The 15,576-nt window shown below is 35.9% G+C and overlaps 1 protein-coding gene across 2 annotated transcripts in view; it reads left to right on the top strand.

The window, feature by feature from the left end:
* The window catches only part of EFL1 (elongation factor like GTPase 1), a 137,500-nt gene that overhangs the window by 43,857 nt on the left and 78,067 nt on the right, over window positions 1–15,576 (top strand). For both annotated transcript variants that reach the window (XM_008015636.3, XM_008015637.3), the window contains exon 15: window positions 2,623–2,761. In XM_008015636.3, coding sequence (XP_008013827.2) covers window positions 2,623–2,761 — 139 coding nt within the window. The remainder of the gene's footprint in view (window positions 1–2,622; window positions 2,762–15,576) is intronic.

Raw genomic sequence — 15,576 nt, 5'->3', positions numbered from 1 at the left:
GGCATAGGATTCCTTTACTTAAAGGTACATTTTATATATACAGTTTTTTGGTCACTATATATTTGCTGTTTTCGTTTTTTTGTTTGTTTGTTTTTCAAATCTAAGCAATGCTACCTTGATTATTTTTGTATATGTCTCCTTATGCAGATTTACAAGAAATTCTGGGGAATATACCTATAGTGGAGTTGCCTTGGTAATCTTCTGCTTATCAAGATAATTCCAATTTATTGTCCAAAGTAGTTCTGATTTACACTCCCAATAGGAGTGTTTAACAGTTCCAGTTGTTCCACATGCTCCCTAAAATGTGGTTTTATTAGGCTTTTGATTTGTGCCAGTCTGATGGGTATGATATGGTGCTTTGCAGTTTTATTTACATTTTCCTTATTACTCTTTTAATATGTTCATTGATCAAGCTTGTGTTCTTATGTGAAGATATTAATAGTTCTTGGAGTCATTTCCCTGTTTTTCTATTATGCTACTTTATTGTTTTAAATACTGCTTTTCAGATGTCCTTTGTATATTTTGGATACTAATTCCTTGTCAGTTTTGAATTTTGCAAATTTCTTCTCCAGTGTAAAACTTGTTTTTACTTTCCATTTGGTACCTTTTGATAGGCAGAAGTTCTTAATTTAAATGTAGTCGAACTATCATTATTTTATGGGTTTTGCTTTTTATATCTTAGGAAAATTGAAACTAAGTCTGTATTGAAGTCTCAAAAATTTCTCTTATGTTTTCTTCTAAAGTTTGTTATTTTACCTTTCATGTTTAAATATATAATTCAGTGTTTATGAAGAAGGGATCCAAGTTCATTTTTTCCTCATTTAAATGTCCAGCTGTTCCAATGTTATTGAATAGTCCATCTTTATCCACTAATTTGCTTTGTCCACTCTGTCATAAATCAGATTATTACCTATGTACATAGATCTGTTTCTGGACTAATTTTATTTTTTCTGGTTGTCTCCAACTGTCTCTGTTCAGTGCTGTCTTCATTTTTCAATATTTTGACGTCAAAAAGACCAAGTCTCTTTACCGTGTTTTTCTTTGTTAGTGTCTTGTTTGTTCCTGACTCTTTGCTCCTATATATCAAGTTTATGGTCAGCTTGTTGCTTCTATGAAAAGCCCTGTTGAGGCTTCAATTGGAATTACTTTATGTCCATACACCTGTTTGGCATGAATCAACATTTTGTAATACAACATCTTTCCATCCATGAATGCATTAGGTTGATTTATCTATTTAGGTAATTTTAAATGTTTTTCATGAAGTTTTATAGTTTCATTTATAAAGGGTTTTGAATCTAACTTTTGTTAGATTTTGTTGCTATTCTAGAAATCATTTTAAATAGACATATTTTCTATTTATTGCTATTCTATTTATGCATTTTTCTATTCCTAATTATAGAAGTATAATTAACTTTTGTATATTGATCTTGCATTTTTGCCACCTTGCTAAGCTGTCTTACTGATTATAATTTATCTGTAGCTTGTAGCTTGTTTTAAGTGGATGGTCATATTGTGTAGATAATTCCATTCAGTTCTTATAATCTTTCTATTTCTCAGCCCATCTTTAGAGCTACTTTGAGAGTTGTCATTGTGTCAGAACACATACATTTAGATGTAACATGTGCCTTCATTTTCATGAAGTTTCTAGAGTCTACCCTAGCACAGGGGCCTCACCTTCCTCTGAACCTTTATGGATTTACTTGCCTATACTACCTTTTTGTTGGTCACTCTGTGCTTGTGATGTTAGTAATCTTTGTACATGTTGTATCTCAGCCATTTTTTCTCTTCATAGCATTAGGGCAGCACCCCAGGCCTATAAGCACCAAAGATTGATTGGTTGGTTAATTGAAATGCTTTCTGGGTACTTGCATTTATATGGTAGATATATTTCTGAAGACTTCACACAATGCAAAATTTGAATCGTTTGAGACAGTGTTTCCGTAAGAATAAATATGATGTACGGGGAGCTAATACATCTAATGTACTTGTACTTGTATATTTTTGCTGTAAATGTACTCTGTCCTCTCATTAATGTGTTCCTAATATGTCACAGCATGCTCTTCCATATGAACAATATAGCATATAATAACAGTCTGACCTGTTTTTTTTGGGCATTTTTATCACATCTAACTACCCTTCCAAAGTTATTTTTATGTGTTACTTGGCACTAGCACCAGCCCTTGTTGAATACTTGAAGAACATTATAAATAAGAGTAAAACAACTTTAAATGATAATAGTAATAATGAGTGTTCAAATAATAGCACAGTAGTCACCAGCACTGGTGTATGACGTGGTTCATATAAATAATTTAACCAGGGGCTATGGAGAACAGCTAAAGTGACAATACCAGGTCGCAACAGAATTTATATTACTTAGCCATAAAGCTTATGATTAAATGGGAATCTAGACAATTTTTTAGTGTTTGAGAAATTTCAGTATTTCAAATTTTATTCATAAAGTGAGACTTATATTTTATCACACCATTTCAAATGTTCTTATTTCAGGTTTACATGAAATGTTGCTATACCGTATGTTACTGTTGAATAAAAATAACTTTACAAATACCAATTAATGCTTCCATATGCCTCCTAACTTGTTTTCAATCATTTTTCTTTGCCCAGGTACCATTAGGCTTCTCAGCTCCACCAGATGACCTCCCCCCAGTCCCCCACATGGCATACTGTGCTCTGGAAAACCTGTATCTTCTGATGGGAAGAGAACTGGAATATCTAGAGGAGGTACCTCCAGGAAACGTGCTAGGTAGGGTGATGCTGTTTATTATATCCTTATTCCATTCTAGGAGATTATCTAACATGTCCCTGAAAATTTAGTGAAATTTTTGAAGGGAATAACTTTATTCTTTAGTTTGATGATTTTTTGTTTCTGGTATCTTTAACTGAGTACATTTGAGTAACTAACATGGAGATCAGTTACTTTCTGTGAATTATAGGAGCTGTTTTAAAAATGTGTTGCTTAAGTAATTTGTAAATGCTCTAGCCTAAGCTGGAGTTCCATTTATTTCAGAGTGAGAGGAGAAATTCCTGCTCACATCAAGTCAATCTAGATGACTAAGGCATTTCTGGTTCTACAGATTAGATTCTAAATTGTTGGAAACTATTCTGATGTAAAGGTCTATTTAAACTCATTGCTTTTTTCCCAATGCTTTTATCCTTTGAGCATTGCTTTGCTAAGATTAGTTGATTGTCGGTTTATATCTGTAAATATTATTCTTCATCTCCTTAATGTTATCACTTGTTTGACTTCTGCTCCTCATGTGCAGAATTCACTTTTTGAGATTCTTAGTGCAAACCTATAGACTCAGATGAAGAAATTTCTCTTGGATCCAGAGTATACTATTGAATACTGTATCCCCTTGTACTATTAGATTCTGAACCCTTAGGGTCATTGTCAGCTATAGAGCTATTTATTGGGTGATTGCTTGGTTTGGGAATCCTCAGCTTTTTAGAAAAAGGTTTAACTTTTTAAAAAAAGGTCTAGTCTGTTGGTCCAGAATATCTAATGGTTTCTCTGGATTTTATAGACTTGAATCCAAGAAATTTGCCAAAGCATGTTGCCATTCACCTACAGAGATATATTCTTTTCTTTCTTTAATTTTTTGGCATGAAATTTGTAGAATGCTTAGCTTCTCATCAGTGTTACCTATTTTCTTCTATCCCTTTGCAAAATGCCATTTAACCTTAACAATTGATGTATCTTTGTAAGCTGCCACAGCCAGCTTTATCAGAAAAGGACACTGGAAGAATGGAAAACACCCTACTTTTGTTCATAAGCCTTCCTTGAGATTACTGTATTGCTCAGATTAAATGGAACATGAGGTATATCTCCAGCATGATGCTCAAGGGAAAGAGAAAGTATTCTGCTGAGTGAATGGTTTTTATACGATCTTCTCTAATTAAGGCCTGGTGCTTGTGTTCCTTCCCTAGTAGAGGATGAGAATGTGACATGCATTAGTTTCTGGTTTTCTTTTTTCTTTCTGTTGCTGAATTTCTAGATGCTGTCCAGGACTGAGGTTAAGTGATGTATAAGGAGAGAAACTATTTCTCTCTCTTCTGTTTTCCAAGGCAGCCTTTGCTCTGCCATATGGTACGGAGAGACAAACCTACTATAAGCTAAAATTTTTCATTTATTCTTGGAGAAGAGATATACCTTGATGTCTTTTATTGACCTTTTAAAAAAGTGAGATGATAGCACAACATGGGGTAAGACTGAAGGTGACTAAATCTTTGTTTACCAAATTGACTTACATAAGACTGAGCCAGATGGACAACCAACCACTTTGGAATAAAATGGATTGAAGAGGAAAAGCCAGATTTATTTCCTGTAAGAGTTAGGATTGTATTTAGCTGCAAGTAACCAGAAAACCAATTGCATAGTCTTAAACTTCACTCAGTAGGAAGCCCAAGGGTGGACAGTCCAGGGCTGGTGTCACGACTCTTCTGTGTCATCAGGGAGCCAGTGGCTCAGCATGTGGCTTTTGTGCCCATAGAAGCAAGATGGCCTTACATGTCTGAGAATCATGTCCGCATTCCTCACAGGAAGAGAGTACAAGGGTCAAGACCTTCTAACAGGTTTAATGTTTTTATTTGGAAAGAAATGCCTCTCTAGTGACTTCTGTATATATTCTCATTTTTGTAGTTTTGTCATATGTCCGCTCTAGCTGCCGGGGAGGCCTGGGATTGATTGAGTGTTTTACTCTTTCAGCCTGTGTAGTTAAGGCAAAAGCTATTGGGGTTGTGAATGGCTTTTGAATAGCCAGTCCACACTCTTAGAGCTGCATTTGCCTTCCATTCACCTGGTGATGCCTGAGGTGCCTCCATTAAGGTTCTGTTTTCTTTACATTAAAGAGAAAGATAGTCCACCAGGAGGATTTTGAGTGTAACACTGAAGGAATTGGAATGCAACCAGCCACTTTGATGGGGCTTTTTGAATTGAAACATATAGTAATTGTGTTTCTTTTATTAATTGAAATCTAATTGAGTGCCCCCACATGACTAGAAAGGATGAGTATACCAAAATTACGGCCATAGTTTTGCCACTAACTAGTTATATGGCCTCAGGCCAGTTATGTAACCTTGCTGGACTTGTTTTCCCAAGTGATTTGGACTAGAGCAATGATTACTAATATTTCTTATGATAGAAATAGAACAGCCACTTTTAATTTTTTTATAAGAAGACTGTGGATTCCCAGGGATGCTTTTATTTGTCCTAACTGGGATTTGTCATATATCCTAAACTTTAAAGATAAAGCATTAAATAACATTGCATGGAGTACATTTTTCTGCTGTAGCTATAAAATACCAACAAAATTGTATTTGTAATTTTTTTGGTAAAATACAAACAGAATTGAAGTTTAAAATTGTCATTATATGATGGCAGGTTGACCTCCTAGGTGGAGATGGAGTGAGGTAAACCTTTTTTACTTATGTCATGAAGATCTTCCCTGGATTTTGTCAGTTTCCCAGTGACTTAAAAAAAGTTCTAAACTAGATTATCTTCAAGATTGCTTCTAGCTTTTAACATTTAAGCTGTGTTTCTTAAAGAAAAACCTTATTTCAGTAGTTAGAATATTTCCCTCCCTAGTGTTTATTAGGAGGAACAGTAAATGTTTTGATATGATTGCTTGGTTTGATTGCTAACCCATTTTAATGACTTCATTAAAACATCTTGAACTGGTTACCTGCCTCAAAGTCATAGAATACCTTTTTAGGCAAAGTTTACTTGTTCCTTGATTAAAAATATATAGCATATGTTAGCAGTAGCAGCAGTCTCATAAGACAGGGTGTTTAAAAAAAGCAACTTTTCAAAGCTAGGAGTCAGTTTAAGACAGAACAAAAGAGGCCAGAGAGTCGTGTGTGTGTGTGTGTGTGTGTGTGTGTGTGTGTGTGTGTGTGTGTATAGATATAGATTTTTTTTTTTTTTTTTTTTGAGAAGAGTCTCACTCTGTCACCCAGGCTGGAGTACAGTGGCACAATCTTGGCTCACTGTAACCTCCGCCTCATGAGTTCAAGCGATTTTTCTGCCTCAGCCTCCTGAGTAGCTGAGACTACAGGCGTGCGCCACCATGCCTGCCTAATTTTTTGTATTTTTAGTAGAGATGGAGTTTCACCATGTTGGCCAGGCTGGTCTCGAACTCCTGACTCGTGATCTGCCCACCTCAGCCTCCCAAAGTGCTGGGATTACAGGTGTGAGCGACCGCACCCAGCCAAGAGTCTGGTATATTAAGGGGTGAGAAGAAAACTGCCCAAGAGAAGGCTAGCTGGCAGCCACAGGTAATAAATGCTGGGGTTCCAGCTTTTGGCTTTCTAGGGTGAGTTGACTGTGACCAGGTATGTCAGCGCGTTTTTATTTTTCTTTGAAATAGATTTGTCTTCTCAGGTAGTTTTGAAATGGAAAGAATAAGATGGCTGCATTTGGCCGAAATAATCTATATACTCCAATTACCTGTTGTTGCATAATAAAACACTCAAAGCCTAGTGACTTAAAATAAAGACGGTCCTTATTTTTTCAAGCATCTGCCATTCAGGCGTGGTTTGGTGGGAATGGCTTGTCTCTTCCACGTGGTGTCTTTTTTTTTTTTTTTTTGAACAGAGTTTCCCTGTTGGTGCCCAGGCTGGAATGCAATGGAGCAATCTCAGCTCACTGCAACCTCTGTCTCCTGGTTCAAGTGATTCTCCAGCTTCAGCCTCATGAGTAGCTGGGATTACAGGCACCCACCACCACGCCGGTATTTTTAGTAGAGATGGGGTTTCACCATGTTGGCCAGGCTGGTTTCGAACTCCTGACCTCAGGTGATTTACCTGCTTCTGTCTCTCAAAGTGCTGGGATTAGAGGCGTGAACCACCGCACCTGGCCCCATGTGATGTCTATTGATACGGCCCAAAGCCGGGGCTAAAGTCATATGGAGGCTATTTCAAGCACATGTCTGGAGGCTGATGCCAGTTGTTGTCTGGAACCTTGACTGGGAGTGGAACTAAGGCCTTTCCATATGGCTGCTTGGCTTCCTTACAGCATGGTGGCTAAGTTGGGTGAGCGACCCAACAGGGAGAGCCAGGAGGAAGGTATATCATGTTTTTATGACCTAGCCTTCAAAGCCTTCAGCCCCACTTCTGCCACATTCTGTTTATTAGAAGTGAGTCACTGCACCTGGCCCATGTTCAAAGGGAGGGAACTGACTCTGCCTTTTGATGGGAGGCATGTCAAAGTATTTGTGGATGTGTTTTAAAACAACCACATTGCTAGTCGTAGATAATTTCTTGTTTCCTTCTGCATTTTAACAGACTTATGACAGGACACATATAAAGAGATGTTCATAGCGATCAGGGCAGACCTGTAAACTTCATCTTTTTTACTTTTGTTAAACTTTGAGAAAAAGTTGTAATTCCTATTTAATAACAAAATAGTGGAGACCAACATGATTGGTACCCATATGCTTTTTATCATAATTGATATGGAGTCAGTAAATTTATCAAGTGCAGATGAAAATTTTTGTTAGAAAAGGATATGAAAACATTATATGGCCTTCTTGGACAATTCAGCATTATTCAGTCCAAGTCCAAAGGAAAGTTCTTTTATTGGCACTTGAAAAATGCAGATTTCACATTTGAACTCAGCTATAAGTCACTTAGAGAACTTATATGTGCTGATAAGTGTAGAATAGATTTTGTGGTCTGGAAATAGTTGATTTAAAGTTTAAAGTTGTTTAATTCTAACCTGATGTTTATAAAGTTGGTATAGATGGGATCAGAGAGACCTCACCATGTTTAGCACACAATAGCCTTTTGTTCAGTTCCCTGCTGAGAATATCTCTAAAAATAAATATTTGCTACAGGCTCCTATTAAAATGTGAGGGGAAATTGAATTAGGATTCCAAATCTTTAGCCTTTTCATATACTCCTTTAGATCTCTTCCATATGGTTAAATCTTTAAAAGTTGAGAGACATATTCTGAGAAGAAACATGATATTCTTCTTTTCACAGCATGAGGAAAATAATAAATATTAATTAACCTTTTTCTGAACTGGTTTTAGTTCTGCCATGGTTGGTTGCTGGGTCATTAGGAATTCCGTCAGTGTTGATAATCTGTGTGTGTGTGTGAGAGAGTCCTTAGTCACGTGGGGTAATCTAGGAGTGAGAAACCTTTGAAGGGTTTTTACTAGCAAATCTGATTTAATTTATTTCAAGGGAAAGCTCAGTAGAATTTGGTTCTTAAGACTTTGTGATACTTTTATTATGTTTTTAATTCAGTTAGTAGTGAATTTCTTTTAAATGTACTTTATTATCAACATTTCCATTTGGAAATAATCTGTTTTAATCAGTGAAAACCTTATAGTCATTTCCTAGTTTTAAGAGTTTCAACTGATTTTAATGGCTTTTCTCTTACAGATAATAATGATTTTATTCTCTTTTTTCCTTATAGTTGTGTGCCATATTTTTTTTTTTTCGTATTGCTTATAAGAATATGGTAAATAATAATAATTATAGTTGCTATTTTGTCTAGTTCCTTCTGGACTTTAATGGGAATGCTTCTGGTGTTTTAGTTTCAGGTTTGCTGATGCCTGTCAATTCATGATATCTCTTATTTATTGTGCTGGGAAAGAATTTTTTTTTTAATAATCAGGAATAGATACTGAATTTTATTGATGCATTCTTAGCCTCTGAAGACAAAGTTATAGAGTTTTTCTCCTTACTGTAATTGATGTCATGAATTATATTTAATTTCCTGATTATTAAGGCATCCTTGCATTCCTGTGTTAAAAAAATAGCACTCGATCATTGCATATTCTTTTCAACCCCTATTAGGTTCAGTGTACTGGCATTTTGTCCAGCATTTTCTTGCATTATAAGTTAAAATGGCCATTCTTTTCTTGGTATCATAATACTAAAATGGGAAGCTTTCAATTTTTTTCTACCCTCTAAAGCTGCACTCTCCATTTGGTAGCCACTAGCTACATTCACTTACTTAAATTTAAATAGATCGAAATCAAATAATATTAGAAGTTTACCCATCAGTTGCACTAGCCATATTTCAAGTGCTTAATAGCTATGTGTGGCTAGTGGTTACCGTATTGTATAGTGCTGCTCTTGAGAAATTTGTATGTGATGTAAGAATTACCTTTTCTTCAAAAGTTTTGAAATAGTTCACCTTTAAAACTAACTGGGCTTGATGCATAAAATACTTGATTCTTTCTATCTGGTAAACTTTCTCTTTTTCATTTTCAGTTCTGTATATTTGTGTTTTCTTGTTCGATTTCTTTATTACAAAATTTGTCTTTTTATTTTAATACAGTTGTATATATAGTTAATGTTTTAAAGTTCTTTTTAAAAGATAAGTTTCAGTATAGTGCAAGCCATAATATTTGTCCACTTGAAAATGCAGATAAAGCCAGATGCAGTGGCTCTTGCCTGTAATCCCAGCACTTTGGGAGGCCGAGGCAGGCAGATCAGCTGAGGTCAGGAGTTCAAAACCAGCCTGGTCAACATGGTGAAACCCTGTCTCTACTGGAAATAGAAAATTAGCCGGGCGTGTGGTGGATGCCTGTAATCCCAGGTCCTCAGGAGCCTGAGACAGGAGAATCCCTTGAACCCAGGGGACACAGAGGTTGCAGTGAGCTGAGACCACGCCATTGCACTCCAGCCTGGGTGGCAAGAGCGAAACTCCTTCTCAAAAAAAAAAGAAATCAATTATTCTCAACTTTGAAAATGCAGATAAGCTAAATAAGAGTTATTGCTTACTATAGGGGTAACCATCAGTCTTTCTGTCCATATATGTGCATATTTTTTTTTTAATTTATTTATTATTATTAAACTTCAAGTTGTAGGGTACATGTGCACAACATACAGGTTTGCTACATATGTATACTTGTGCCATGTTGGTGTGCTGCACCCATCAACTCGTCATTTACATCAGGTATAACTCCCAATGCAATCCCTCCCCCCTCCCCCCTCCCCATGATAGGCCCCGGTGTGTGATGTTCCCCTTCCCGAGTCCAAGTGATCTCATTGTTCAGTTCCCGCCTGTGAGTGAGAACATGCGGTGTTTGGTTTTCTGTTCTTGTGATAGTTTGCTGAGAATGATGGTTTCCAGCTGCATCCATGTCCCTACAAAGGACACAAACTCATCCTTTTTTATGGCTGCATAGTATTCCATGGTGTATATGTGCCACATTTTCTTAATCCAATCTGTCACTGATGGACATTTGGGTTGATTCCAAGTCTTTGCTATTGTGAATAGTGCTGCAATAAACATACGTGTGCATGTGTCTTTATAGCAGCATAATTTATAATCCTTTGGGTATATACCTAGTAATGGGATGGCTGGGTCATATGGTACATCTAGTTCTAGATCCTTGAGGAATCGCCATACTGTTTTCCATAATGGTTGAACTAGTTTACAATCCCACCAACAGTGTAAAAGTGTTCCTATTTCTCCACATCCTCTCCAGCACCTGTTGTTTCCTGACTTTTTAATGATCGCCATTCTAACTGGTGTGAGATGGTATCTCATTGTGGTTTTGATTTGCATTTCTCTGATGGCCAGTGATGATGAGCATTTTTTCATGTGTCTGTTGGCTGTATGAATGTCTTCTTTTGAGAAATGTCTGTTCATATCCTTTGCCCACTTTTTGATGGGGTTGTTTGTTTTTTTCTTGTAAATTTGTTTGAGTTCTTTGTAGGTTCTGGATATTAGCCCTTTGTCAGATGAGTAGATTGCAAAAATTTTCTCCCATTCTGTAGGTTGCCTGTTCACTCTGATGGTAGTTTCTTTTGCTGTGCAGAAGCTCTTTAGTTTAATGAGATCCCATTTGTCAATTTTGGCTTTTGCTGCCGTTGCTTTTGGTGTTTTAGACATGAAGTCTTTGCCCATGCCTATGTCCTGAATGGTACTACCTAGGTTTTCCTCTAGGATTTTTATGGTATTAGGTCTAACATTTAAGTCTCTAATCCATCTTGAATTAATTTTCGTATAAGGAGTAAGGAAAGGATCCAGTTTCAGCTTTCTACTTATGGCTAGCCAATTTTCCCAGCACCATTTATTAAATAGGGAATCCTTTCCCCATTTCTTGTTTCTCTCAGGTTTGTCAAAGATCAGATGGCTGTAGATGTGTGGTATTATTTCTGAGGACTCTGTTCTGTTCCATTGGTCTATATCTCTGTTTTGGTACCAGTACCATGCTGTTTTGGTTACTGTAGCCTTGTAGTATAGTTTGAAGTCAGGTAGCGTGATGCCTCCAGCTTTGTTCTTTTGACTTAGGATTGTCTTGGAGATGCGGGCTCTTTTTTGGTTCCATATGAACTTTAAAGCAGTTTTTTCCAATTCTGTGAAGAAGCTCATTGGTAGCTTGATGGGGATGGCATTGAATCTATAAATAACCTTGGGCAGTATGGCCATTTTCACGATATTGATTCTTCCTATCCATGAGCATGGTATGTTCTTCCATTTGTTTGTGTCCTCTTTTATTTCACTGAGCAGTGGTTTGTAGTTCTCCTTGAAGAGGTCCTTTACATCCCTTGTAAGTTGGATTCCTAGGTATCAATTATTTTTTTAAATTGTGGTAAGAAAACACAACACAAAATTTACCATCTTAACTATTTTAAAAAGTATACAGTTCAGTAGCATTTTTTATTTAAAAATCATACTTTCTGTACTGTTTTTTAACCTGTATATTTTTCTCTTGGAAACAATCCCTTCTCTGAATATAGCTTTCCCTGCCTTCATTTAAATGCATTTGCTGCAACTTTCAGAACAGTGTTAAATAGTGATGCAATAAGAATCTTTGTTTCATTTAAGTTAGAGGAATTTATATATACATGTTATCTATATATGTTATATATGCATATATATACACATAAATATATATATATATATATATGTTACCCTGAGATTAGGGCTAGTTTTTATAATGAAAAGGAAGTATCCTCCTTTTTCTATTTACTAGGTTAATTTTTAAAATGTGGGTAGATAATGAGATTTATCAAATGGTCTTTTCTACATCTTTCAGGTGACATATATGAGGTTTTTATTTTGGATCCACTTATGCCGTGAATCATATGAACATATTTCCTAATATTAAGCCAGTTTTTATTTCTGGAATACAGTATTAGATGAGTGTATTTCAAGTATGTTATTGAGCAGCAGACTTAGTCTGTAAGTAGTCTAGTAAAATGTTTATATTTGTAACTTTGGTCTGTAGTTTTTTGTGTATATTTGTATTTGTGGAGTTTTGATATCAGCATTATACCAGGTACATGAAACAAGTCACAAATTAGGGGATGGTTTTTATTGTTCTCTATTCTGTTAAATGGCATAAGAATTTTCTGGTCCCTAAAATTTTGGATATTAGCACCCATGAAATCAGCTATATTTGGTTAGTTGTTAATTGTTATTGTCCCTTTCAGGTTCTTTTTACTGCTTCTTATGTCAGTTTTGGTACTTCACACTCATAGATAATCAGATTGACTATCCAGTTTATTTCTAATGGAGACCAGTATTAATACTGATTATATTCATGACAATAATTAATGTCAGTTAGGGCTTACTGTGTGCTGGAAATTATACTAAATATTTGGAAGTGATATCTTCTTTATTCCCTGCCAAGTGAGATACATACATTTCACAGATGGGAAAATTGACACAAAGATTAAGTAACTTTCCATGATCCCATGATAATATTTATTAAGATGAGATATTTATCTACTTCTGTATCTGTAGTTATTTAATCTCTGTTTCCATATTACTTGAATTTTTTTCCTTTTCTCTTGATGTCTTATTGATGACTTGTTACATTGTATCTTTCCTTCTACCCTTAAAGAACCCATTCTTTATATATTACAGTCTTCTAGTGTATTATGTATTATCTTTAAGTCTTGGTTCCTGCTTATCATAGATGGCTTTATATTTTAATTTTTAATTTAGATTTGATTTGTTTTCTTCTCAAAGGAAATCATTTATGGTCTGAATCTTAGTATAATTTGAACTGAATTTCTTTGATTTGATATGCTATATTCTCTTTATCATATTTTTATGTGTACTCTAATTCAACGCTTTGCAACCAGAGGATTACAGTTGCCTTTTACAGATGTGACATGCTACTGATTTCTTCAGCCCTTGAAGCTGCTGAGAAGGTTATGAGAAGATGGGAGTCCCCTTGTCTATCACCCAGAACAGGTTGTTAGCATACAGGTTGATAAAATGCTTATTTTACAACTTAAGAAGTGTCTGTTAATTCTCATTTTCACTGTCTGAAGTAACTGGCAATGACTATATAAGTTCTTTCGAATACATGGATTAATACAGCTTCATAATCTAATAACTGTTTATCTACTAATAAGCCCATTGCTGCTATAGATAGTATATAAGAACAAAGGATTATTTAATGGGAATTTTCTTCCCCTCCATCTTCTAAGAGTATATTCCTCTTTTACTCTTAAATGACATTTAACAATGTAGAGGCCAGATAATTAGGAAAGATGAAATAAGAGATAATTGGAACAGTTTTTGTTGAAATTTGTCAGTTAAAGAAAAGAGCAAAATGGGTTAACAGTTTGAAGGAATAGTTGAGTCAAGGGAGTGTGTGTGTGTGCTCATGTGCGTGTGCGTGTGTGTGTCCGTGTCTGTGTATTTAGTGGAGTTTGAGTCTACTTGTTATATCAGTGGAAAACAGGTAGGAAAAGAGAAAAAATAAAAGATGCAGTGAACAACTTAAATGATTAATAATACAAGGTTTATAGTCTCTCCCAACTCAACAATGTAGAGAGCATAGCCATCTGCTAAGAAGAAGGAAGGTTTGGGAAAGAATAAGATTCTGAAAACTGGTAGATGCGTGGAAAAGCCACAATGAGTATTTGCTAGCAAATCATTAGATGATACCTTGACTAAATTGGACAGTAATGCGGTTCTGGGAAGAAGTGGAGATGAGGAGTCCAGTGAGTATTACACAGACATTGAAATATAAGACTGTCTTGAGTCAAGTGCCAGAGGGACTATAGGCTGTTCATAGCTTGAGGCTTCACTAGTTATAAGCTTGGAGGAAATGCTCATGAGGCCATCTTTTCTCAAGTGTTAGGTCCTCTTGCTTCTTGTTGGGAGAGAGAGGACAGTCTCCCTGCCATAGAGCCACCTCCTGCAAACTCAGCTGATAGACTTGTTGCAGTTTCTTCATTTCCATCTGTGGTTTTGGCCCTACTAATCTACTGTTTCAGATACAGTAGTTGAAAGAGTAAACAATTGTATTTAGAACTTACATATAATAATGAATAGACTTCAGATCATATTCTCTTCCAAAGATATGCTGGAAACATACTTCATGAGTTGAGTATTTAATTATCAGCATAGTTGTCATGCCAACACTGGGCAGGCCAGAGAGGCCAGAGCCTGGAACTCAGCTAAACTAATACGACACTAGCAGGTCAAATGTCAGATATAGGAAGCCGGAAAGAGTAGGTGGGTGGTAATAGGCCAAGCAAAGGTCATGCTCAAGGAACCCATAGTGAGACATTTGACCTCTGTTCTTAGTATTTTTAGCACGTGACAGAATGGGGAAATAATTTGACTTTTACGTGGTTTCGTGCAGGTTGGGAAGATATCCTTGATGGTTCACACAATAGTCTTCTTGTTGATAAGTTTGGATTTGATTTTTTCCAACAGAAAAGCAAGTGATTGTCAAAAGGGCTTTGAAGAAGCTGGAAATATACTCTCTTATGCCCATAAATTGATATAGTCCAGTTGGAGTGCAAGTTGTAAGGCAGGGGTAAATTGGTTAAGTAGATTTTTTTTTTTTAATTTCCAAAAAGAAAGGATATTTTTTTAAAGGCTATGAAGATAGCTTTTGGGAAAGGTGATTTTCAGTTATAACAGTAAGTATGAATTTTGAGTAGTGGCAGTTATTGTAAAGACCTGACAGGTCTTTTGGTCTTTCCAGAAAATGTAAAGTATATGATTAGGAGAAAGGTGATATTGGATAGAGAAACATGTTTCTAGTATGACCTGAAGCATGACATGTGGCAGACATTAGATGTGAAGTAATCAAGGAAATGCATCTTAAAATCTCAGTGAGATGTCCTTTCATAACCATTAAAATGACAGAAATGTTAAAATCTAACAACATTCTGTGTTACAGATATGGAGCAGTGAAAACATGTGTAAACTGTTGTTGTAAATTGATACAACCACTTTAAGGAATACTGGACACAGGGTGTAGCAATCCCACTTCATGGTGTGTATCTTAGAGGAACTTTAAGTACCCTCTTAAACAAAGAGACAAGTACAAGGATATTTATAGTAGCACTGTTTGTGAATACAGAAAAAGGGAAGCACCCTAAATATCCATTGACAGAAGAATGGATAAGTAGATTATGGTGCAAAATGGAATATTATACATTCGTGAAAATGAATGAAATACATTATATGTATCAACTACAGTCTCACAAATAGAATTAATTTTGAAAACAAGCAAGTTTTATAAAACCTTTATCATTTATATAAAGGTTAAAAACAGGTGGCTGGGCACGGTGGCTCACGCCTGTAATCCCAGCGCTTTGGGAGGCTGATGGGGGTGG

This window comes from Chlorocebus sabaeus, chromosome 26, assembly GCF_047675955.1.
Source record: "Chlorocebus sabaeus isolate Y175 chromosome 26, mChlSab1.0.hap1, whole genome shotgun sequence".
Classification (NCBI taxonomy): Eukaryota; Metazoa; Chordata; class Mammalia; order Primates; family Cercopithecidae; genus Chlorocebus; species Chlorocebus sabaeus.
This window is presented reverse-complemented; position numbering and strand designations above follow the sequence as displayed.